Consider the following 27,344-nt stretch of genomic DNA (forward strand, 5'->3'; position numbering starts at 1 on the left):
CAGGTTTTTGTGTGAACATAAAGGTTTCATGTTTTAGCGAGTAAATGCCCAGGAATACAGTTGCTAGGTTGTATGGTAGTTTCATGTTTAGTTTTAAAATGCACTGGAAAGCTTTTCCAGGCTCACTGTATCATCTTATACTCCCACCTGCAACATATGAAGGATCTAGTTTTCTGTCATTCTCGCCAGCATTCGGTGTTGTCACTGTATTTTATTTTAGTCATCTTGATAGGTATGTATGTAGTGATAATCTCATTGTGGTTTTAATTCGCGTTTACCTAATTGCCAATGTTGAACAGCTTTTCGTGTGTTTTATTTGCCATCTGTATATCCTATTTTGTGAAATGAGTTCAAGTCATTTGCCCATTTTCTGTTTTTTTTTTTTTTTTTTTAAATGGAATTGTTAGAATTCTTTGTATTTTGGAGATACCAAACCTTTGTCAGGTATGTGACTTGCAAATATTTTCTCCCAGTCTTTACTTTGCCTTTTAAAACTCTTAACTGGGTCTTTTGTAGTATGAAAGTTTTAAATTTTGATGAAGTTTAGTATATCAGTTTTTACATTTATGGATTGTGTTTTTGGTGTCAAGTTTAGGAACTCTTTACCTTGCTGTAGAGCCTGAAGATTTTCTCTTACCTTTTTCAAAAAGTTTTATAATTTCCCATTTTATATCTAAACCTATGATCTGATTTAAGCTAATATTTGTCTGTGATGCTTAAGTCAAGGCTCATTTTTTTATCTATGAATTCTAGTTACTCTCTCACTATTTGTTGTAAAGACTATATACTTCCTGTGTAAAATTAGCTTTGTATCTCTCTCAAAAATGTTTTAGGCATACCTGTATGGGGTTATTTCTGGGTCCTCAGTTCTGTTCCAGTGATCTATGTGCATTTGCCATTATCACACTGTCTTGATTACTCTAGCTATATAGTAAGCCTTAATATCATGTAGAATAATAACTCCCACTTCATTTTTGTCAAGATTGTGTTAGCTACTTTGGTTCTTTCACCCATCTTTATAAATTTTAGAATAAACTTGTCTATGATGAAAAAGCCACTGAGGTTTTTTTTTTTATTGGAATTGCATTAAGCCTATAGATCAATTTGGGGAGAATTGACATCTTTACTATGTTGAGTCTTCCAATCTGTAAACACTATGTCTCTCCGTTTATTTAAATCTTTGATTTCTTTCATTAGAATTTTATGTTGCTCAGCGTACAGATCTTGTGCAAGTTTTAACTGTATAGCTAGACATTTTATTTTCTTTGTAGCAATTGTAAATACCATTATTTTTAATTTTGATTTCTGCATGTTTGTTGATAGTACATGGAGATACAATTGCTTTTTATGTGTTGATCACATATCTTGTGACCTTGCTGAACTCACTTGATTAATTCAGGAGTTTCTGGTAGACTCCTTAGGATTTTCTACATAGATAATCATATCATCTGCAAATTAAGATAATTATGGCTTTTCCTTTTCAATCCATATGTCTTTTCTGTTACTCCCTTCATTGCAGCTCAAAATTTTGTTTCTAAATGTGTATTGTCAATTCATTACTAGAGTTTCCCTGAACTTTGTAAATATCTTCATAACATATGTTTACTACCTTTCATCTTGAATAGTTTTGAGAGAGTCTCTTATGGAGACTGCTGTTAGATTTAAGTCATAATGGTTGATTTCTTGGCTTCCTAGACAGCGTTATTTGGAATATCTGTTCACCATCATCCTGGAGATGCCTTTGCCTTTCTCTTGTTTTGGGTTTTTATTTATATACATACCTTGGAGATAATGCAGGTTCTGTTCCTGACCTTGTTAATAAAATGAATGCTGCAGTAAAGCGAGTCACACAGATCTTTTGGTTTCCTAATTCATATAAAAGTTATATGTAACTAAGAGACACTGCAGGGTGCTTGCTACCTCTTCTTGAGCTTTTGGGGAGTTATATGATCTCAAGTTTCCTTCTTAGTGTTCTCTCTTACTGGTTTAGGGGTCATCTTTCTGTTCTGACAAAACAGACAAAAGCTTCCAAAATGTGTTGCTATTGTACTCTCTTCTGTTCTTTATCTTAATGTGCATATTCATTTGCTCAGTAGTGTCCGACTCTTTGCAGCCTCTTGGACTGTTGCCTGGGAGGCTGCTCTGTCCATGGGATTTTCCCAGCAAGAATACTGGAGTGGATTGCCATTTCCTCCTCCATTATCTTAATAGATCTGTTGTTTAAGAAAAAGAACCCTTTACTGACATATCAGAGGTTTGGGAAGAAGTAGGAACTGGTGCTTGGGTTCAAAGCTACCATTTGAAAACAAGTTGCATGATATATTTTTTTAATGGAAAAAAGGCAGATGAAAAATGCGTGGACAGGATAGACCAAAGTTATAGCATTATCTTTGAGTTGTAGACTTCTAGGTGTTTTATATTTTTTATCTTCCCCATATATGTTACTTATGTATGTTTTATGCATTAACTGTAAAATATAGGAAATAAAGAATATGACCCCTACTGTGTTGATTACTTTTTGACTTATGTTTATTTCTGGGGAAGGGAAAACATTCAGTACCTCTTCTCTAGAGATAAACTATACATACAGTCCATGGTCATCTAAGAAGCAGAGTATTAGTGATCCTCAGTTTAGGATTTTTAATTACTTTGAACATTGAAATGCTTGATTTCGAAGTACATGACTGTGTAACCTACATCCTGATACATATTTTCCCCCATTTAAAATATAAGAAAAAATTATATTGGCTTAAATTTTAATTTTAATCTTTGGTATGCATGTAGTGCTCACAGTTGAGAAATAATTGAATTATTTATTTGCTGTTTTTATATGAAATACTCCTGCATAAATGTTAAGTAACTAAATGGCTGTACAGATACACTGGCTGGCTGTGAATGGGCGGACAGAACTACTCCATGACCTTGTTCAACACGTCAGTGACGTCGATGTTGAGGATGCCATGGGGCAGACAGCGCTGCATGTGGCCTGCCAGAATGGTCACAAGACGGTAAATTAAGCCTCAAGGACTTTAAGTTGCATGTGTGGTTTTTTTTTTTTTTAACTTTGAATTCATGAGAAGTTTTTCACTGTGCATAATTGGAAACATAAAGCAAAATCTTAAAACATTTTCTGCATCATGTGCACTTCTGATGAGTATATTCTTTGTGGATAAAAAGAACAGAAAATAGTGCTTTTAAATATGTCTAATGTAATTTGGACTTCAATTTTATTTTTGAATCATAGATTTATTAGCTGTATGTTTTAAATTTTAAATATTAACAAATGATTTAAGTTTATAATGTTTATTCTGTTCTCGGTTTTACCAAACAACTTTTTCATTTTTTTTTTGTTTATCATTTTCATATTTTTACCATTAAGCCTCAAGTTTTGGAATTAGACCATGAAGAGAGTAAGCTCCAACGTTGCTTAAATAGTTCAACTTGGGTTATCATATTTTTTTACTCCCTTGGCATATAAGTACTATATAAGCACTAGAATCACAGCTATTTTCTTTCTTACTGTTGATTTCTAAAATCATGCATTTGTTTAATGGCAGAACTTTACTCTTATCCCTATGTATAAACATTTGGCTTTTAAAATTGCTGATAGTTTTCTTTCTCATTAGGAGACTGCTACCTTATTTAAAGATTGTTAGCTTAAGATTTTAGATTGACTTTCTGCTTTTTATAATTTCATATCCTGGTTACTTTCAGTTTTTTCCCACATTTAACATTATGGATAATAGAATATTATTTATTTGCTAACTAAAATAAAAAACCAACTGAAAACAAAAAAACACCATCAGAATCTACAAAGATAAGAAGTTTATGTTTATTATTTTGTACACATTCTGAGTCTAATGTTTTTGTTGGGAGAATTCTTGGTGGAATCTGGATTTCTGTCTTTGCAAACACTTTTTTCCTAACATGGGTTCAGGAGGTTGGCTCCTGCATACCAAGATGCTTTATGTATGACCTCAATTCACAAAATATTGCACTTCTTTAAGGTACTGAGCTCAAAGTTGACATTGTCATATGTTTTAATAAGAGTTGGATAAAAGAGAGATATGAATATTTTTTTCTTTCCTGGCATTTCTTCTGAACACCAGTGTTCATTATTATTCTTTTGTCTTTTATCATCTGAAAACTTATTCAGTGTTTTCAGGATTATTCCTTTTCATTACTTTTTACTTTCTGCAAGTCAGTATTACTAAATTTAAGAAGTATTCTGAGTGGGGAAAAAAATTATCTAAAATGTTCTAATCTTGACAGGCCCCAGTAAGCAATTGTTGCCTGTTAGAGTCCTGCTGGTAGCTCTTACTCAACAGAAAAGTACCTGCTTTAATAATAAACACTGCTGAAAAAAATGAGTGGCATATCATTTACTAAGATTGTAAACTATATCTGTTGCCCAGTAACTTGTGTAGTGAAAAACTAAATTCAGGTTAGGAATTATCTACAAAAGGTAATTTTACATTCTTTGAGCCAGTGAAGAAGCAAAAATTACTCAGAAAACCTTGGTTCAAAACATGTGCATTACAGCGTGCACTGAAAATTTAGAATTGCCTACTGAAGTTATTGAAGAGTAGTTAGTATAATACACTCCATATGGTTTACAACCTAAAGCAGGTGTGGTAAAGTAAGGGAGAATTGCTCATAGTCAGATGGCCTTTGAAGAACTGTATTTTCAGATTTATAGGTGGCTTGACTTCATGGTGGTGATGGGTTTCACAGGGTGAGATTTTGCAGATATAGTATAGAAGGATGAGTATAAAAAGCCACGTTGACTTGTGGTTGATTGTATTAGTGAGTGAGGTTCCTTTCTGACATATTTGGTCCATTATAGTTACCTGCGAGGATCATACACAAAGGGAATGTTTAGCACTATTTTCCGATTCATTGTATATATTTTTAATCCTTCAATTGGGGCAAGAAAGAATCTTGAAAAATTAGTCCATTTCCTAGCCTCCAGACAGAATTCCACCTCTAAAAATCTGTGTTGATAGTTGTGTTAATATTACCTATTGTCATAATGTGTTTGTGGGACCTGTTCAAATCTTAGTGGATGAGCATATTCTTTTATCTTAAGTTGAATCTGATTTAAGGGTTCTGAGATGTAAGTTGTTATAGGGTGTAGGGATTATTGATTTTGTTTTTAACTGCATGTCTTTCCATAAGTTGGACAAAGTCTAAAATGCTTTGTCAGAATCAGCAAGTGAAATGGCCTTTGTGTTGTCTCAAAGTAGTTAACTTTTGCGTAAACTCATTAAAAGATCTTCAAAACTTATGTTCATGTGGACATATACCAGTCCACATAGGTTTTAAGATGCTATTTTTAAGTTTAGAATCAATACTATATGTTGATTATATATTTTATGGGGCTCCCCAGAAGGCTTAGTGGTAGAGAATTCACCTGCCAGTGCAGGAGCCATAGGAGATGTGGGTTGGATCCCTGGGTTGGGAAGATCCCCTGGAGTAGCAAATGGCAACCCACTCCAGTATTCTTGCCTGGAAAATTCCGTGGACAGAGGAGCCTGGTGGACTGCAGTGCATGAGTCGCAAAGAGTCGTACAGGACTGAGCATACACACATCTTTTATAGAATAAAATGTAAAACTTTAGAGAGGGAAAGAAGCTCCATTAAAAATATTTTTAAAAGCATATCAGCTCTTTTCAGATTAAAGAGGATGATATGATAAAGAAATGCTCTGAAATTTACCTTTTAATCTCATTTTAGGGAAAATCTGAAGAATGCATGAAAAGATTTTGGACTGGCTAAGAGCTCTAAAGCTTTGTAGAACTTATAATTGAATACTGTATTTGTGCTTTGATGACACATCAAAGCACATTTACATTACCTTTTTTTTGCAGATAAAAGATTTGCAAGAAAGATTGATTTTGTCATAATTAAGAAATTGAGTAATTTTTGACATAATTTCATATAGATGCATCTGTTTTGTTATAGGTAAATCAAGATAAGGATCTTTTCATCCTCTTGCTGGAAGGAAGTGGTTTGGTCAGTTGAAGAATACAGTATGATCATTTTTGTCCTTGTGACATAATAGCATTATGATTTTAAACTACTTCAGTTCTGACTCTTGGACCCCCTGGACTGCGCCAGGCTTCCCAGTCCTTCACTGTCTCCTGGAATTTGCTCAAATTCATGTCCATTGAGTCAGTGTTGCCATCTAACCATCTCATCCTCTGCTACCCTCTTTTCCTTTTGCCTTCGGTCTTACCCAGCATCAGGATCTTTTCCAATAAGTTGGCTTTTTTCATCAGGTGACCAAAGTATTGGAGCATTAGCTTTAGCATCAGTCCTTCCAGTGAATGTTCAGGACTGATTTCCTTTAGGATGGACTGGTTTCATCTCCTTGCAGTCCAAGGGACTCTCAAGAATATTCTCCAGCACTGCAATTCAAAAGCATCAATTCTTGGGCACTCAGCCTTCTTTATGGTCCAACTCTCATATCCATATATGACTACTGGAAAAACCATAGCTTTGACTATATGGATCTTTGTCATCAAAGTGACATCTCTACTTTTAATATGCTGTATAGGTTTGTCATGGCTCTTCTTCCAGGGAGCAAGTGTCTTTTAATTTCATGGCTGTAGTCAGCATCTGCAGTGATTTTGGAGCCCAAGAAAAGAAAATCTGTCATTGCTTCCACTTTTTCCCCTTCTGTTTGCCATGAAGTGATGGGACCAGATGCCATGATCTTAGTTATTTGAATGTTGAGTTTAAGCCAGCCTTTTTGCTCTCCTTTTTCACCCTCATCAAAAAGCTCTTTAGTTCCTCTTTACTTTCTACCATTAGAATGGTATCATCTGCGTATCTGAGATTGTTGATATTTTTCCCTGCAATCTTGATTCCAGCCTGTGATTCATCCAGCCCAACATATTGAATGATGTACTCTGCATAGATGTTAAATAAACAGGGTGACAATATATAGCCTTGTCTTAATGCCTTTCCCAATTTTGAACCAGTCTGTTGTTCCATGTCCGGTTCTGTTGCTTCTTTACCCGCATACAGGTTTCTCAGGAGACGGGTAAGGCGGTCTGATTTAAGAATTTTCCACAGTTAGCTGTGATCCACAAAGTCAAAGGCTTTAGTGTAGTCAGTGAAGCAGAACTAGATGTTTTTCTGGAATTACCTTGCTTTCTCTATGATCCAGCGGATGTTGGCAGTTTGATCTCTGGTTCCTCTACCTTTTCTAAATCCAGTCTGTACATCTAGAAGTTCTCAGTTCATACACTGCTGAAGCCTAGCTTGAAAGATTTTGAACACCACCTTACTAGCATGCGAAACATGCAGTTGTCCAGTAGTTTGAACATTCGTTAGCATTGCAGTGAAAGCTGACCTTTTCCAGCCCTGTGGCCACTGCTGAGTTTCCAAATCTGCTGACACAGTGAGTGCAGCACTTTGACAGCCTGGTCTTTTAGGATTTGAGATAGCTCGGCTGGGGTTCCATCCCCTCCACTTGCCTTGTTTATAGTACTGCTTCCTAAGGCCACCTGTCTTCACACGCCAGGGCGTCTGCCTCTAGATGAGTGACGACAGCGTTGCGGTTGTCCAGATCATTCAGACCTGTTTTGTACAGATCTTCTGTGTGTTCTTGCCACCTCTTCTGCTTCTGTTAGGTCCTTACTGTTTCTGTCCTTTATCCTGCCCATTCTTCATTCTTGCATGAAACGTTCCCTTTCTCCAGTTTTCTTGAAGAGATCTTTAGTTTTGTCCATTCTATTGTTTTCCTCTATTTCTCAGCACTGTTCATTTAAGAAGGCCTTCTTAGCTCTCCTTGCTATACTCTGGAACTCTGCCTTCAGTCTGTTATGCCTTTCCCTTTCTCCTAGCTTTTCACTTCTTTTCTTTCCTTGGCTATTGGTAAAGCCTCCTCAGACAACCATTTTGCCTTACATTTCTTTTTCTTTGGGATGATTTTGGTCACTTCTGCCTGTATGTTGTTCCAGTCCTCTGTCCATAGTTCTTTAGGCACTCTGTCTACCGGATGTAATCCCTTAAATCTATTTGTCATCTCCACTGTATAATCATAAGGGAGATGATTATACCTGAATGGCCTAGTGGTTTTCCCTACTTTCTTCAATTAAGCCTGAATTTTGCAATAAGGAGCTGATGATCTGAGCCACAGTCAGCTCCAGGTCTTGTTTTTACTGACTTTATAGAGCTTCTCTATCTTTGGCTGCAAAGAGTATAGTCAGTCTGATTTTTATATTGACCATTTGGTGATGCCCATGTGTAGAGTTGTCTCTTGTGTTGTTGGAAAAGGGTGGTTCCTGTGACCAGTGTATTCTCTTGGCCAAATTCTCTTAATATTTGCCCTGCTTCATTTTGTTCTCCAAGACCAAACTTGACTGTTACTCCAGGTATCTCTTGACTTCCTACCTTTGCATTCCAATCCCCTCTGATGAAAAGCACATCTTTTTTGGTGTTAGTTCTAGAAGTTCTTGTATATCTTCATCAGTTCAGTTCAGTCGCTCAGTCGTGTCTGACTCTTTGTGACCCCATGAATCGCAGCATCTTCATAGAACCAGTCTATTTCAACTTCTTTGGCATCAGTGGTTGAGGCATAGACTTGAGTTACTGTGATGTTGAATTGTTTGCCTTAGAAATGAATGGAGATCATTCTGTCATTTTCTTAGATTGCACCCAAGTACTGAATTTTGGACTCTTGTTGACTATAAGGGCTGCTCCATTTCTTCTAAGGGATTCTTGCCCACAGTAGTAGATATAATGGTCATCTGAATTAAATTTGTTCATTCCTGTCCATTTTTGTTCACTGATTACTAAGATGTAGATGTCCACTCTTGTCATCTCCTGCTTGACCACATCTAATTTATTCAGTTGCTAAGTCATGTCTGACTCTTTGCAACCCCATGAACTGCAGCATACCAGGCTTCCCTGTTTTTCACTATCTCCCTGAGTTTGCTCACTGCTCATTGAGTCAGTGATGACATCAACCATCTCTTCCTCCGGTGTCCCCTTCTCCTTCTGCCACCAATCTTTCCCAGCATCAGGGTCTTTTCCAATGTGTCAGCTCTTTGCCTTGATTCATAGACCTATCATTCTATGTTCCTATGCAATAGTCTTCTTTACAGTATCAGACTTCACTTTCAACACATCTACAACTGAGCATCGTTTCCACCGTGGCCCAACTACTTCATTCTTTCTGGAGCTATTAGTAATTGCCCTCTACTTTTCCCTAATAGCATATTAGCTACCTTTTGACCTGGGTAACTCATCTTCTGGTGTCATATCTTTTTGCCTTTTCATACTGTTCATGTGGTTCTTGAGGTTAGAATACTGGAATGGTTTGCCATTTCCTGCTCCAGTGGATCACATTTTGTCAGAACTCTTCACTATGATCTGTCTGTCTTGGGTGGCCCTGCACGGCATTGCTCTTCACTTTATTAAGTTACACCAGCCCCTTCATCAAGACAGGCTGTGATCCATGAAGGGGAGCTATACAATACCAGAATTATTGTATTGTCTGTGGATATTGATTTCAAATAGAAAATCGTTTGAGAATTTGGTTATTCATCTGGCTTACTATATAGTCTGGCAGCTTTTTTCTTCTTCTATCCTTATCTGTCTCCTAAGGTATATTCTGTCTACTGATTACATAATTTAAGTGTTGTGAACACTTTGGAAGACACTTAAGAGTAATGATAGTATTGGTACTGTTATTGCCATTATTAATATTGACATGAATCTGTAAGAACAGTACAAAGATCACTACCTGAACTCTTTAATTCATTTACTCTTGTGCAGTAAGCTAGGCCCAGTGTGGTGTTTGATTTTTAATCTCACTTTTGGAAGTATAGTAAAAAAACTAATATTGTCATGAAGGTGTAGTCACTCAGTCGTGTCCAACTCTTTGTGACTCCATGGACTATAGCCTGCCAGGCTCCTCTGTCCATGGGATTCTCCAGGCAAGATATATGTATAATTGACTCCAATTTTTTTGACGATGAATTGAACTTACTTTTTGATAACTTATTTCATTGTCTTTAGGTCTTTAAGATTTATTGACACGTTGAATTGCCACAAATGGTTGATTACTGTTTTCCTGGAATAACTTGGATTTAGAAACTCTGGAGAACTGTCAGTTGCTTCAGTCTCAATTTATGTAAGTCAGAGTATATAGCAGGATTAGTTTTTGGATTAATTTCAATTCACTTAAAAAAGAAAATTTATTTTTATCAGGATAAACTTTATAGTGCTAAATTTATACAGTGATATGAAGGTTCACAAGCAATATGAAATGATAGTTGAACTATGCTTAGAGTTAGATGATCTTTGATAGAACTGACTGCATTTTTTTCCCCCTAAAATTGTAGGCTTGTTAAGGAACAGTTCACTTACGTTCAGTCAGCCCTCTTGAAATTTTTAGCCAGCTTCCAAGCTTTTCATCCAGAGAATTATAGGACAGCCATGCAAACTTAATTGAAAGCTTTTGCAAAAACATTAACTGAATTCAGCCTTGAGGCACAATGGTAGATGTACTTAACATTTCAGAGTGTGTCTTAGGTTCAGAGTAATTTTATTTATTCTGATGTTAGAATTTTCCTTTCATCACTTCTGGGAAATGTGACCATGTAATAGAAAGTTCTGTTACTGTGGGTTTTTTTCTAACACAACTGGATAATATTGATTTTTGCTCGATACTATATATGGATTCAAAATCTCGACAGGCTTAGGTGGACAGGTTTCTAGAGAAGACCTGTATAAACCAGTCACTGATCAGTGAGTTGGCCATTTTATTTAGTATATAAGTTGTTTATGCATTGCTGTCCTGTCATCAGAATTACTTTTAACAAGAGGTGAAAGATCCTTTTTTTGTTTTTTGATTATCATTGCTTTAATAATGATAATACAGCAACTCAGATTTTTACTTATGGTTTAATATTGAGTATCTGTTCCATTTTACTTTGATCATTGTTGTTCAGAGAGTTGACATTGATAAAGTAGAGCTGCCTTGGATTTCTTGCTTTGTAATTTATCAGCTTATTGGGCACAGGTGGTCTTGGTTAGTCGCTGCCTCCAATTAAATGACTTTTGAGATTGACCCATACATTAGGTTTGCACATTAGTTTTCCACTCAGGATGTTGTTTTATCACTTGAAAGGTCATGAAGTCTGTTGAAAGTGTAGTTTCTTTTTATGGATTTCTTGAAGGCCATATGCAGACCCCCTTTCAGTGCTTTTCTTTCAGTATTCCTTGCCAGCAGTTTCTTACTCTGTAAGGAGGAAGACTCCCATTGTAGATTACCTAGGAATAGGAGAAGAGTGTGATGTTGTTGTATTAAAGGGAAGGGGGCTGGACAGGGAATTTGAAGGTCTAAATTATTTAAAAAGCTTGTTTTCCTGACCTATATTAGATGCATAAAATGATTTCAGTTCAGTGTAGTTCTTCAAATTGTTATGTTAACTTGAAACATACAGGTAATCAGCTATCAGTCACAGATATTTTATGTTACTATAGCTTTACATGTTTACCTTTACTAAATTGTAAGCTGCTAAGCTTAATTTTTGCAAGTAAATGAGAAGCCATGAAATTTTGAAAATGGGAACTTATGACAATTGTAAATTACAATGATTTTTTTTTTTTTTTTTGGACTGCATGGCTTGTAGTCTTTTAAAGAGATGCAGTGCAGTTTTCACAGCAGTATTTGTGTGTAGGGGCTTAGGGGTGAGAAATTTGCTAAAACAAATGGAATCCAGATCTGCCATAGAGAATCCTATCAGTTTTTCTGATAGCACTAAATCACTGTCTAGCACACTACATATTTTATTTCTTATGTCCCTTTGTTTTCCTTTTCCATGAGAATGTAAACTTTATGAAGGCAGATGTATGTCCATTTTGTTCATTGCTGGGACTCTTGCATCTAAAGTGGTCCCCACTACTAGCACATACAAACTTTGAAATTTTTGATATAAGGGAGAATGGACTATTCAAATGCAAAATCATTCCAGCCAGTGTTCTTCTGCCATTTTCTTTCCATTTCTGAATGTTTGTAGTTTTTTTCTTTTGTAACTTTAAGAGAAGTGTATGTTGATAGTGCTTATTCTTATAAAGGATTGTATCTGATTTGTTTGTCTGTTACTGAAAACTCCTTGGGGATTTTAGTAGCTGAATCCAGAATTCTCTTCAATTATGTTTTGCCTTGTGCTTCTGTATAATTTTAAGATCCTTAAGTAGTATTGTTTGTTCAAGACCTTTTATGTTTTTAATTTAATACTCAAGAGTTTCCTCCAACTGAGTTTTCCTAGTTTCAGAGTTATTTTACCCTTCATATACATATAGGTAGTTTAACATAGACTGGAAATTAAAAAAAAAAGAAACTTTTAAGTTATGTGACTTTCTTGCTTGTTTTATTATGTAATTTAATCGATAATTGAATTCTGCATTATCCTTTCTGTTAAGAGCTTTTACAAAAAGAAATCTGCGAACTTTTTCTTCAAATCACAAAGATTGATGACTTTTCACTCATTTCAGTGCTGCAAGGCAATTCTTTTTCTTTACCTTCAAATCCCTTTATGTATTTTTTTATTCTTACTCTGAGGGAAGTGGGTTTTTCTCCTTGTTTGTCTTTAGACAGCATTTCATCTACATGGGGTCTATTGAAGCTTTTAAAAAATATAAGTTTCTTTTAATAGTTGTGTATTTTGAGGCTCTTAATTGGGATAATTTTGTTAGAAAAGCAGAAAGATTTATGAATATAAAAGAAAATTCTGAATGAGTTTTTTCTTCTTTCTTAATCAAGTGTTTTCCTTTCTTAAGAACAGAATTTTTAATCTATTTGTAGAATATTTACTATGTACAAGGATATGATAGAAACATATTACAGTTCATATTGTGCATCAGGCTTTCTTGCTATGATTTGCCTGAAGTTTGTCTTACTACTTTGTAGAGGAATATGTTAGTCTAATGGCTAGTTTATTTTACTGTGAGCTCTACAGTATAAATTTTAAAAATGCAGAAATGTGAAAACTATGTGGATATGGAAATGGCATTATTTAAAAACTAAACACAAATAACTTATGTTGGTCCTTGAGCTTGACTCTTAAGTAGGTATTTATAGGGAACTATTAGATCATCTACAATTAATGTAATTTAAGAAGATATTCCAGATTAACCATAATTCTATTTACTATTCTGAATTTACAAAAATTAGAATTTCTGTTTTTTTGGTAAATTGTCTAGTGGTTATGACCATGGACTTAGGTTTTAATTCCTGCTCCCCTGTTTATTTGTGTATTGGGGTGCATATTACTTGACCCCTTTGAGACTGAGTTTCCTACTTGTAAAACTGGAGAAAAGAATATCAACTTCCCCACAGGATGCAGTAAATTAAATGATAAATGCTTATTAGCACAGTGTCCAACCACATGCTAAGGTTATTCATAATATTATATCATTATATGCTTTTAGCTATTATATAATTTTTATGAATGCATAATATGTTTTGTTAATTACTTTATTTCAACTCTTCTCTGGTTGCTGCATCTCAATTGAATATTAGTATGGGTTTTTGATGTAATTGACTTCATCTCTTCTGTGCCTTTTGAGAGATGGCTTGTTGTCTATAGACTTTCTGTAACAGTCAGTGAACATTATTGCTGCTGTCCGTCTCACTTTGGATTTGGATCACACAAACACAGCTTCTAGGTCAGTTGTCAGAAAGGCAAAAGCCACGATCAAAAGGTTCAAGTAGGCCTTGCCTTATAAAATAATAACCTAAGTGCTTATTTTCTTATATTTGAGAGTTGTTCTTGACCACTCCTCCTGAGTTTCACAATTGTATAGCTGATAATAAAGTTTAATATAATAAAGTTGCCACTATATAGATTTTTGAATTCCTCCTGAGATAGAAGTAAATTCAAATAGCAATAATACATGAATAACTTATCTCTTAAAATGTTTTAATCAAAATCTTGGTAATAAAAAATTATAGTCCCTTAAATACCCTTCTTTCTCAATTTGCGATCACTAGGTGACAATTTTCGATTCTTTTAGCTTCTCTTATTGTATCTATTTCCACATAATATTCTTCTTTCTTAGTTTATGACTTTTAGATATCACTGAATCATTTCTTGTTATAGTGAGTGAGGATTTAACTAATTTAAATCCTCTTACCATGCCCTATCTTCACATTTCTAAACTTAATTATATCAGATTTTTGTGAGACAATATTAGTTGTATATAGTTTGGTAAATATTGTTTACTGCTGAGTCAAGTAGTGTAATACAGTAACATTTTCTCTAGGATAACTATTAGCTTTGCCCAGTTTTTGTTTATGGTATGTGAATCAGTTGTTTAGTCACTAAGTCATGTCCACCTCTTTGCTACCTTATAGGCTGCAGCATACCAGGCTTCCTTGTCCTTCACCATCTCCTGGAGTTTGCTCAAGCTCACGTCCATTGCGTCAGTGATGCCATCCAACCGTCTCATCCTATGTTGCCCTCTTCTCCTCCTGCTTTTAATCTTTCTCAGCATCAGTGTTTCCCAGTGAGTTGGCTCTTTGCATCAGGTGGTCAAAGTATTGGAGCTTTAGCATTAGTCCTCCCAATGAATATTCAGGATTGATTTCCTTTAGGACTGACTGATTTGATCTTACTTGTCCAGGGGACTCTCAAGAGTCTTCTCCAGCACCACAGTTCAAAAGCATTGATTTTTCAGTGCTCAGCTTTCTTTATGGTTCAATTCTAACATCTCTATGTGACTATTGGAAAAACCGTAGCTTTGAATATATGGACCTTTGTTGGCAAAGTGATGTCTCTGCTTTTTAATACGCTGTCTAGGTTTGTCGTAGCTTTTCTTCCAAGGAGCAAGCGTCTTTTAATTTTGTGGCTGTGGTCACTGTTTGCAGTGGTTTTGGAGCCCGAGAAAGTAAAGTCTGCCACTGTTTCTACTCTTTCCCCATCTATTTAACATGAAGTGATGGGAACAGATGCCATGATTTTAGTTTTTTTTTTTTTTGAATGTTGAGTTTTTAAGCCAGTGTTTTCATCTTTAGTTCCTCCTCCCTTTCTTCCATTAGAGTGATATCAATGCATATCTGAGGTTGTTAGTATTTCTCCCTGCAATTTTGACTGTAGCCTGTGATTCATTAAGCCCAACATTTCACATGATGTACTCTGCATATACATTAAATAAACAAGGTGACAGTGTACAGCCTTGACGTACTCCTTTCCCAATTTTGAGCCAATCCATTGTTCTTTGTCTGGTTCTCACTGTTTCTTCTTGACCTGCACACAGGTTTCTCAGGAGACAGGTAAGGTGGCCTGATATTCCCATCTCTTCAATAATTTTCCACAGTTTATTGTGATCCACACAGTCAAAGGCTTTACAGTAGTCAATGAGGCAAAAATAGCCTTTTTTTTTTTTAAATTTTCCTTGCTTTTTCTATGATCCAATAGGTGTAAATCAGTAAGTCTTCCTATGTGCTCCCACAAAATCTTTCTCAGTACCGGTTTCTTCAAAGACAAAATCATTAGATAATGTCACTTGCATTGTTTTTCTCTAACCCTGAGTATTTCTTAATCTCACCTATGTTTTATCTTCAGTATTCTAGATTCCACATCTTCTATTTTGATATATTGCATTCCCTTGTTTTGGAGGAGAATATCCTCCAGTAGCTTCTTGAGAACAGATGTGTTGAAGTTAATTTTTTGGATATCTTACATAGCTAAGCATGTTTTTTATTTAAAAGCTTATATTTGAATGATAGTGTGGCTGGCTGTGGAATTTTACATTGAAAGTCATTCACTTTACAATTTTGGGGTGTTTCATCTTTTACATTTCCATGTTGCTCTTGAAAAGTTTAGTGGCAATCTGAATTCTGTTTATCTCTGGAATCTTATTATCCCCAGTATTATGAAATTTTACTTTGATATGCCTTGTTGTAGGTCTTTTAATGTATTAAGCTGTGCACTGGTGAGCCTTTTCAATCTAGCAACTTACGTTCTTCAGTTCTTGGAGATTTTTTTGGTATTGTTTCTTGATTACTTTCTTTTGGTCTCTCGCCTCCTTTATTTCCTTTTTTCTCAGTTTCTATAACATGCCTCCTTGGATTGATTGGCTAGTTTTCCTGTTTCCTTTGTCTTTTTGATTCTTGTAGAATTTTTCAACACTGTATTTCTAAACTTCTATTGAATTTTTGGGCTTCTCAGGTGGTGCTAGTGGTACAGAACCCACCCACATGCCACTGCAGGAGACACAAGAGATCCAGGTTCCGTCTCTGGGTTGGGAAGATCCCCTGGAGAAGGAAATGGCAACCCACTTCAGTATTCGTGCCTAGAGAACCCCATGGACAGAGGAGTCTGGTGGGCTATATATAGTTCATGGGTTGCAGAGAGTCAGACACGACTGAAGTGGCTTCACATGCATATATACATTGAATTTTTACTCTTCCATCAAATTTTTAATGTCTTATTCTCTGAATATTTTCCCCCCCAGAATCTTGTTTGTGTCCCATGAATAGTATCTAGTCTGTCTTAAAAGTATTAGTTGCTTTTTAAATCTTTTTGCTATTTTCTTTGGTTCCCTTTATTTCTTTATTTTTCTTCCTTTTTCTGTTTGTTTTTCAGGTTAGAGGCCTGCTTCAGTTCTATCTTAAATGTTGTCTGTCCATTCATGTTTAGTTATCCTATAGACATGTGATAACGTGTACCTTAGTACCCATCAGATGATTGCAGAAGTAGAGCTTAGGGGACAAGAGTGTATGTGAATGACTATCAGAGAAACTGAGTTGTCATTGGCTACTGTGACCTGTAAAGGACTTCTTAGCTTTTTAATATTTTGTAGTAATTATTATGCTCTTTGAATTTTGAGAAGGTTAGAGCTTTGGTATCTACTTTTTATTTTTAGAGGCAAAAAAATCAGATATCTAGAGCAGCACAGTCCAGTTTACTAGCCGTTATGTGGCTATTTAAACTTAATTATAATAAAATAAAATTTAAAATTCCATTCCTCAGTTGTACTGGCCACATTTCAAGTCTTTGGTACCTACTTCATGTGTCAGTGATTTTCTGGAACCTTCCCAGGTTAACACAATTTACATTACATTGATAATTCCACAAATACTGTGTAGTGCCTGAAGCTCGAAGCTTACCAAAAAGTGTAATTTATTCAGCCATCATCATTGTCATGTTGCTACTCTTCTTTAAAGCTTTGGGTTGTGGTAAGAACTTTCCTTATTAATGGATTAAAATTGTCGTAACTGTCTTTGTTTGACTTCTCTGGCTTTAGTTTTGTTTCTTTTCTTCCCAGACAGTGCAGTGCTTGCTGGACAGTGGTGCTGATATTAACAGACCAAATGTATCAGGAGCCACTCCACTGTACTTTGCTTGCAGGTATGATACTTTATATTGCCCGATGCTCTCATTAAAGAAAGTTGTATCTGCTGTATTTCCAAACACAAACATGCTTTTATATTTTCTAAAACTCTTGTTTTCCCAGAAATACTGTGCTCTCTTTTAAGATGACATATGTAGTGTTATGTTTCTTTTATTTAACTGCATGATGAAAAGTGTTTTATACTGCCAGTGTTTTCATATGTTGTAGGTGGAAGCTTTTGATTTACTTGATTACTTAAATTTTAGGCTAATTACTTGGTAAGTAATAAGAAAGGTGTATCAATAATCCAGTAATTTCCATCATTTTCTTTATCAAGTACCAACTTAGTTTTAATAGGATATGCTATTAAACTATGTCTTAGTTCAGAGCTGTGTCTTTGCTTTCTCTGGATTTGTAACTTAAAAATTCTTGAATCATTCTTATTAAATATTAAGTTATGCTTTAAGTTGTTTTTACGCTTTTGTCCTAGTTCATTTTCTTTAAGCATACTTTTTATTCACTGATTGACTCATGTAATAAGCAAACATTTATTTAGCACTCACTGTGTGCCATGCATTATTATAGGCATTAGTGATACAGTAATAAATAAACCCCAGTCCTTAAGGAGCTGACAGTGTAATAATTATACACATACCTCCTCCTCAACCCCATACAACATGTCCAGTTAGTTGCAGTTAGGAGCAATTCATAGTACACTTGACTTTTCTTTTTGGTTTAGATTTTAAGAATTGTAGTATTTATTTAAGCTCCCTATTTTAGCTATAATGCTCTCCAGAAAGCTCTTGTCTTTTTCATGTCATTTTACTGGAGTTTTAAAAAAATTTTTTGGTTGCACTATATTGTTTACAGGATCTTATTTCCTTGACCAGGGATTGAACCTGGGACTTGGAGGTAAAAGAGCTGAGTCCTAACCACTGGACCGCCCAGGAATTCCCTGAAGATTTGTTTTAGATGAGACATCTGCTTTTCTCCTTGTTTAACTTCTCTTTTAGGGTCTCTGATGTTGCTTTGATCTGACTGATTCAAATTATTAAACCTTAAATTAGAACACAAAGACTTCTGAATCTCTAGACCTCTAGATCTTACCTGAATTCAGTTTTTTTCTCATGTTATACTTACAATTCAATTGCTTGACTAGAACACCCTTTTCTTTTTTAGTGTCCTGAATTTATGAATAATATCATTGATTTCCTGAAATCATATCCTATCTTGAGGGCTTATCTCTAGATCAGACCTTTCTTTGAGACTTCAGGTTTGAATGTCCAGTTCTTGATTTACATCATCACTTGGAAGTCTCAGAGAATCTCAACTGTTGACATATCCAAAATATTGCTTCTGATGTCCTTTTCAAGCCTTTTCTCCAGTTTTTCTCATCTCAGTCATTGGAACCCATATCTTCTCAGTTGTATAAGCCAGAAACTAGTCATTATTTTTTATTTCTCTTTCTCTCTCTCTGACCCTCAACTTGGAGTATATTAGTAAGTTTTATAATTTCCACTTTCAGAATACATTCTGAATCTCATCACTTCTCTCCACCTTGCTAAACCACTTTAGTTAAAGTTGTAACCTCTTGTTTAGAATGCTGCAATAGCCTGTTAACTGGTCTTCCTGATTCCTCTGTTGTTTCCTTACCTTCTCTTCTTTTCCTCAGAAGCCCCGGTGACCTTCTAAAAAATGATTTGGCTGTTATCTTTTTGTGTTTAAACCTTGTATTTAAACTTTTCAGTCCCTCTTTATTAAATTTCCATTAAAATCCAAACCCTGCCTTCTTTCTTAGAGGAAAAATTGGCAACCCACTCTAGTATTCTTGCTTGAAAAATCCCGTGAACAGAGATGCCTGGCAGGGTACATTTCATGGGGTCACAAAGAGTTGGACATAACTGAGCAAATGAGCATGCATGTACGCCTTCTTTCACGAGATCTGCGTGGTCTGACCGTGCTTAGCTCACTGTGGTTCAGCCACATTGGTTCTCCTTGAGTTCCTCAAATGCAGTGGATTCTTTCCAGCAGGCTTTTCAACATGCTGTTTGTTTTGCCTGAAGTGTTCTTCCATAGACTTTCTATGTGGCTGACTCCATGTGCTTCATTGTTAATTTTTAGGAAGAAATTCCTGACCAATCTAAGTAGGCCTCTCTGCATATTTCCTATCACAGGATCATGATCATTTCCTTCATAGCACTTTGTATTTTATAGTGTTTATTTACTGGTTTGTAATGTATCTCCCTGCTAGACTGAAAGCCCAATGAAAGAAAGAATTCTGTCTTATTCATCACTTCATATTCTTTGTGTGGTACAGTGCTTTGTGCTTAGATGCCTTGTAAATGTTTTTGAATGAGTGAATCACTGTAATTACATTTTTGAAAAATATCTTATGTAAAACAGTGCATGTGTACTGGTAAAATATAGGTATATTAGTGTTGTACTTAACTGTGATATTCGTATAGTTAGTCTGAGCATAGGGATGTGTAAAAGAATTTTTTAGAAGTGCTTTCTGCTAGTATTACATACCCGTCATTAAGTTTTAACTTGGCAAACATTATATCTCATTGAACAAAGATGGTTAAGCAAATGCGATTAAAATTGAAAGTAGAAAATAAATTCTTTTTGTAGCAGGATGATAAATATGGAACATGGAAGATGATTCATTTTGTAGGTGGACTTCTAATTGTGTTCACTATATCTAAATGTATACATTAAAAATTATTCCTTATGTATTGTCTCTGATAAAAGGGAAAGGAAAGTGAGAAATAGAATAAGTTGATCTTATAGACAAGTTACAGGGCTCTAAGATAAAAAAGCTGAACATAATGTAAGTTTTTATTGTTGAGAGATGTTAGTAGGTATATCATCATGTGTCTCATTCAAAGATCAGCTGAAACAGGTTTTTTTTTTTTTAATTGAGAACATATTGAACTATATAGGAGGTGGGGTTCAAATCACAGTCCCAAAACTGTGCAACTTTCTTGACCTCTGAAGCTTTGTTTCTTTTGAAATGGAAATACTGATATATACCTTGTGGAACCATAGTGCTAATTAAATGAGATGGCTTATTTAAAGCATCCTGCAGAGGATTTTACACTTAGTAGTTGGTAGATGCTCACTAAGCCCTAGCACACTTTTCCACACCCAGTGAGCACAGAGTTGTTTGGTCCTCATTCAGTTTCATTGCTCTGCATGTTTTTCTAAGAAATTTGACTCTTATCCCATAGTACAGGCAAGCCTTTCTTTCTTCCTTTGTATTCTATTCTAATTCTGAGCACTATTTAATAAAATAATACTTCTGTGAGTGAGTCATTTCAGATTGCTTTTGAACTAAAATTATGACAGGAACTGTCTCCTGGCTACTTTCCCTCTCTAGGTATTTTGTACAAGAATTAGGATAATTCACTAGATTTTTTTCATGTGGACTATAAGCACACATTGACTTTCTCCTTCTGCCCAAATCTTCAGGTGCCTTTGTTTTCAAGACTTTTATATGGTATCTGCAAATGCTTCAGATCCTTAAATGATTAGGTTGGTTTTTTATTCAGGCATAATACTTCCCATTCCCTTAACTTTGTTTTTTTAATAAAGGTTTGGATGTGTAGTGATTTTCAAATAGTTTCTGTAACTGCAGATAACTTTTATTCTGTTAAGGAAAGCAAGGTTTAGCTGGGGTTATATAAATTCAGTAAGTTAGAGAGATTTTTATGGCATTTTGGAGGTCTGTAATCAAAGTGAGAGAGGTAAGATTCTAAACGTGGTTTACAGCTACTACCAGGCAACTCCTTTCAGTTAGGAAGTCCACTACAAAGTAGCTACATAAAACAGTCCATAGACTCAAAATTGCAAACTTTTGGAATAGGAAAGAACCATTATTAGAAAATATAGAAAATACAGCCTCTTTATTTCATCAGCAGTTCCAAAAAATGTTGTGATATGTGTACTATATGCAAATTAGCCAAGTTTCCAAATTGTATCACTACAAGAGTCTAAAGTTGGAAACCTGAAAGTTCTTTAGAAATGCTACAGGTTTCTTATTAAATCTTTGACAACTTCTTAGTTTCCATAAAATATATTGGCACTTCCTTGAAGGGAGTTATCTCAATCAGTATAAAAAAATAAGTTGAATTGTAAAGAATAGTTATTGAGCACATGTTTGTAGTTATTTGAACTGAAAAATCTTTCATGCAGCATTTTGAGAAGTCTGTAACAGGATAATCTTTGCAATTTTTTCACATGAGTCACTTGTGACCCTAATGAGGTTATGCAGATTTTATGTACTATTAGCAATTGTTTCTTTTAACTTACTTTTGAAATGAAATGCCACCTGGTTACAGATGAGATTTTAATGTAGTTTTGGAAATTACTCCAGCTTCATAAGAATGTCATAGTGATATTTTTTCCTTGATATTAATTATTCTTGTTGCTATATGTGGTAAGAAATTAATCCTAAATAAATTATCATTCATGGTTTTTTGTTGTTAATTTTTGGTAGCTCAGTACCTTATTTAATGCTCACTTGTCAAAGGAATGGTAATCTAAAATTAGAGCCTGTCATATAACTCAGCAGATGAGTACATGTTATAAGCCAATTGCCCTGCTTGGTGCTATGGAATAAATTATTGTCAAGAACTTTACAGTTTAGTTGGGAAGATTGCTCATCTGACCCAGGTAGTGAATATTTGTAAAAGAAATGTCACTAAAGTCGAACAGAACAACTTTGTAAATCTGGAGTTTTCATAACCTTAGTATTAGTACTAGTACTAAGTGACTTCATTCGTGTCTGACTCTTTGCAAACCTTGGGTCCTAGCAAAGAAAATCATTGTTTCCTTAAGTTAAGTAAGCTCGAGTTAGTTTCTTTTCTCAGTCCTTATTTTTAGGTATTCTACAGAATAGGGCAGTGTTATTTGTAAAATAATTACTGTTAACTATATAATACATAATGTGTTGGCCAGAACTCCACTGAAATGATGCTTGATGAAGACTTTTCTTAATGTAGACTAGTAAAAGTAATTTCTATTGCTTTTGGAGGGATTGCTGTTTTACTTGGTTTCTTGATTTTCTGCTTTTTTTAAGTAAATTAGAAACTGTTCTTAAGTTATTTTTCATCTGTTGATATTTGTTTTAAGGAAGGTAATCAGTATTATAATCAAGTTTCAAGAGAGTGATACACCTAATATCTGCCACCAGGTTAATACTAAGATGCTGTTTTCGAAATTAATTTCAGTTATACTTTATGCAGTGTCATTTTGTGGAAAAGAATGAATAGGTTGTTTTTATCTGTTTAAGTTTCTGAGGATGAGATGGTTGGATGGCATCACCGACTCGATGGACATGGGTTTAGGTGAACTCCGGGAGCTGGTGATGGACAGGGAGGCTTGGCGTGCTCTGGTTCATGGGGTCGCAAAGAGTTGGACACGACTGAGTGACTGAACTGAACTGAACTGAATCTGTATAGTCTTTTTCTCTATGAAATAACATACCTTTTTAGGTAATGGTACTGTGGGAAGAGTATTGGTATAGAAAACCGGAGATATGAGTTCGAGTTTCGCTTGTGCTTGAGTAGTAGTTTGTTTCATCCACAAAATAAAATTGTTTGATCAGATATTCTTTGAAACTGTATGACTTCCTTGGGTATTTTGTAAAAGTAGCTTTAAATAATGAAACCTAGAGGCTTTGCTGGTGACTCAGTGGTAAAGAATCTGCCTGCCAGTGCAGGAAACATGGGTTTAATCCCTGGATTGGGAAGATCCCCTGGAGAAGGGAATGGCTACCCATTCCAGTATGTTTGCCTGGAGAATTCCATGGACAGAGGAGCCTGGTGGGCTATGATCCATGGGGTCACAGTCAGACACGACTGAGTGACTAACAATTCCGCTTTCAGGGGTTCCCCTGGTGGGTCACTGGTAAAGAATCTGCCTGCCAGTGCAGGAGACATGGATTCGATCTCTGGTCCAGGAAGATCCCGCATGCCTTGGAGCAACTAAGTCCGTGTGCCGTAGCTACTGAGCCTGTGCTCTAAAGCCAGGGGGCTGCAATTACTGAGCCCATGTGCAGCGACCGTTGAAGCCTGAGTGCTCTAGAGCCTGTGCTCCACAACAGCGGAAGCCACTGCAATGAGAAGCCCAGGCACCACAACTAGAGAAAAGCCCAAGCAGCAACTAAGACCTAGTGCAGCCAAAAACATTAAATTAAAAAATTTTTTTAAAAAATCTTATTAAAAAATAATGAAATCTAGAGTTTAGTGGATAAGAATTTTTCATTGTAGGTCAGATTGAATAGCTGTCAGCAGAAACCAGACTGAATGGGCTGATAAAATGAAGGTTGGAAATTAGATAGTATCTTTGGCTAATTAATCTCCCCCCATTTATTTATTTTGATTTTTGTCTTTTCTTCTTCTTTTGTTTTTATTTTTTTACCAAGTAATGAAGCGTCATAAAATGTACACTTGTTTTTTGTATTGAGATTCTTTTGGACTAAGAAATCTGGAGACTTGGATCTTTGTGGTGGAAAGCAGGTCAGGCTACAATTGAGAAGAAAGTGATTGAAAGGAAAAAACAGCATAAGCCTGAGTAGCAGCAACTTATATCAAAATGTTATGAGTTATTATATGTCCCAAGTTGAGTTCCAAGATTCACTAGGTCAGTTTCTTATCTACATTATTAAAGGATGACTTAACATTGGTAAGTTTTTCTAACTGTTGAGGTTGTAGCTCAGATCTTCCTCTCTGTGTGTCAGAATTGTCATCCTCTGTTGATTGATACTAACTGTCTATAACTTATTGAGAAAGACATAAAAAGAATTAAAAAGAATCACATGTTAACTTGGTTCTATTTCTATACAGTCATGGTCAGAGAGACACAGCACAGATTCTTCTGTTGCGAGGAGCCAAGTATCTGTCAGATAAAAACGGAGTAACCCCTCTGGATTTATGTGTACAGGTATGTTGTTAATGTATATTCCTATTGTAGGCTACCCATTCCAGTATTCTTGGGCTTCCCTGGTGGCTGGCTGGTAAAGAATCTGCCTGCAATGCAGGGGACCCCTGGGTTGGAAAGTTCCCCTGGAGAAGAAAATGCCTACCCACTCCAGTATTGTGGCCTGGAGAATTCCATGCACTGTATAGTCCATGGGGTCACAAAGAGTCGGCCACAACGGAGCGACTTTCACTTCACTTCACTTTGTAATAGAAACTGGGACAGGTAAGATCGTTTTTTTTTTTTTTTCCTCAAGTGAGAGGATGGGTGCAAAGATTGTTACTCTGTTAAGAATATGATCTTTAAAAGGAACTGTGATAGTATAAGAAATATATATTTGCCTATATCCCAGTTACTAACACAAGAGGTTCTAAGACCCTTGGAATCTCCAGAGTAATAAGAATGTCTTTTTGTGTATTAATGAGATGACTGGTGACTGAAAGACTCTAGGTAGCTTCAGGAAAGGGACTGGTTGACAGAAGAGACATCCATGTTGTTAGAGGCAGCCTCCTCTCCCATTCCTGGGGAGGGAGTTGAGCTAGAGACTGAGTTTAGTTACCAGTGACTGAGAACTTAATCATTCATGCCTGTGTAATGGAACTTTCATAAAAACCCTGAACAGTGTGGTTCTCAGAGAGCTTCTGGGTTGGTGAACACATAAAAGTGCTGAGAGGGTGGCTCAGCCAGGGAGGGCGCAGAAGCCCTGCGCCCCTTCCTACATACTTGGCCCTGTGCGTCTCTTCTGTTCGCCTGTTCCTGAGTTGTAGCCTTTATAGTAAACATGTAAGTGAAGTGTTTCCCTGAATTCCATGAACAATTCTAGTAAATTATTAAACTTGAGGAGTAGGTCTTGGGAGCACCTTACTTATAGGTTAGTCAAAGTATGGGTGATGTGGACTTGTGATTGGCTTTTGAATTGGGGCCACTCTTGCAGGACTGACTCCCTACTGTGTAGTATGCCCTAACTCCAGGCAGTTAGCATCATAATTGAATTAAACGGTGGGATACCCAGTCAGTGTCCACAGAGAACTGGACAGTTGCTGGGTGTGGAAAACTCACATATTTGATACCAAATTTATATGTAGAAGAAACACGTTTTCCTTTAGGAATTTTGTTTTTAAACCTAGATAATTTTAAATCTTGTTTTTAGGGTGGATATGGAGAGACCTGTGAAGTATTAATTCAGTATCACCCTCGGCTTTTCCAGACAATTATTCAAATGACACAGAATGAAGATCTCCGAGAAAACATGGTAATATAATTATGCTAATAGCTTGTAAACTCCAGGAGTTGGTGATGGACAGGGAGGCCTGGCGTGCTGTGATTCATGGGGTCGCAGAGTCGGACACCACTGAGTGACTGAACTGAACTGAATAGCTTATAAATGAACACGCTTTGTTCATATGTCGTGTATATGGCATTTTACAAATGTGTTTAGTAATTTTATTATGTAAATACTTTAATAATTTGAATTGGCTTATCTGCTTATAGGATTAGTATGAATTGCATAATAATTAATAAACTCTGTGCTAATATTTGGCCCTGTGAGTCATCTGTCCTCTGCACCTTTGATCTCTTCTTAAGATAATTAGAATATTTCCCATAGGTAGAGGAAAAGAACCTAAGAAGGAATATCATGTTATGATTAGTAATCACCAGTTCACTGAGCTCTGTATTTGTAATACTCTACTCTTTGAATCACTATAGAGTTTAAGTTTTTTTTACATTTTGGAAGTCTGGCATTAATTTCCATAAAAAAACTTGGTGACTTCTGTCTATCTATTTATACTTTTTCACTGGGTGATTTTGAACAAAGATTTTATGTCATCTTATCTCTGTATAAGCTTTTGATTTTATGCAAGGCCAGATAATTGTAAAGGACTTGGTTCAGCTAATTGAGCTTTGGGATAGTTACCAAGCTATTAAGTACTTCATTTCTTGAAAAAGTTTATTGGATTATTATGTAATTATTTTTTTTTATTTGTAAAAAATTTAGTTACGGCAAGTTCTGGAGCATTTGTCTCAGCAAAGTGAAAGCCAGTATTTAAAGATTCTAACAAGCCTTGCTGAAGTTGCCACAACAAATGGTCATAAATTGCTTAGGTAAGTGTTTAAAAATACACACAAATCAATAGGCAACAATATCTGTCAGCATTGTCTCTTTTTAGGCTTTTCTGGGAATAGTTTATTTTATTGATGCCTTTTGTCAGTGTTAAGATGTTCTAAAAATTTGCTGAGTTATCATTGTTTTGTTTTGTTTTAAAGGACTAGGGCACTTAACTGAGGAGACTTTAGTCTGTCTAAAGAGGCTAAACTAGAGACTGACTTAAGTGGATTTGGGGTTATGTGTCTAGAATTTTATAAAATGATTGCTTAGGCTAGTCATATATGTAAAGTGTTCATAAAAAAGTATCAAGAATGTAGTTTAGAAAGCTTTAATTTACAAAACTGGGTATAGACTATTGTTCAACCCAGCAGTATTCTTTCTGAAAAATCAACTTTATAAAGAATCAACCCTCATGATTCTTTATAAAGTTTTCTCCCTGAACTGTCCCCCTCAGTTCAGTTCTTTGTTCTTTCCAATTCTGTGGTTTTAGTGGCTCATAGCTAAGTCCATGAAGTTAATACTTTATAATATTTTCCTGCACCTCCACTTATTTGTATGTGGTTAGCCACCCCAGTTAGGACTAAACAGCCATTTAAAAATAGTTAATGTGTTATTTCTTAGCTTACAGATTTGGCACACTTCTAGTTTGGGTACTTTCTTCCTTTGTAGCTTTCTTTTTACTTTGACTTTTAATACATTGGTGGTCTTAGAATAGATCATGATCTTCTCTCACCTCTGTGTGCAACTGGGTTTTGTTCCTCCCAGACTGATGCTGCTTTTGTAAATCAGCTACATTGTCAAATCCATTATGTCAGCCCTTTTTTCCTGTCTTCCTTCGTACTTTTCACATACTTCAGACCAGAATCATACTCTGTACTATTTGCTTCAAGCGTTTCTT

At 35.7% G+C, this 27,344-nt stretch overlaps 1 protein-coding gene across 5 annotated transcripts in view; it reads left to right on the top strand.

Annotated features, from left to right (window-relative positions):
• HACE1 (HECT domain and ankyrin repeat containing E3 ubiquitin protein ligase 1) overlaps nucleotides 1-27,344 on the top strand; it is a 117,550-nt gene that overhangs the window by 17,325 nt on the left and 72,881 nt on the right. Inside the window, exons 6-10 of one of the 5 annotated variants that reach the window (XM_043889944.1) lie at nucleotides 2,877-3,008; nucleotides 17,293-17,375; nucleotides 24,207-24,303; nucleotides 25,490-25,591; nucleotides 26,336-26,442. In XM_043889944.1, coding sequence (XP_043745879.1) covers nucleotides 2,877-3,008; nucleotides 17,293-17,375; nucleotides 24,207-24,303; nucleotides 25,490-25,591; nucleotides 26,336-26,442 — 521 coding nt within the window. Of the gene's footprint in view, nucleotides 1-2,857; nucleotides 3,009-17,292; nucleotides 17,376-24,206; nucleotides 24,304-25,489; nucleotides 25,592-26,335; nucleotides 26,443-27,344 lie in introns of all 5 variants that reach the window. The other 4 variants (XM_043889947.1, XM_043889946.1, XM_043889948.1 and 1 more) reach the window with 4 other exon arrangements.

The sequence above is a fragment of the Cervus elaphus genome, chromosome 28 (genome assembly GCF_910594005.1).
Source record: "Cervus elaphus chromosome 28, mCerEla1.1, whole genome shotgun sequence".
Lineage (NCBI taxonomy): Eukaryota > Metazoa > Chordata > Mammalia > Artiodactyla > Cervidae > Cervus > Cervus elaphus.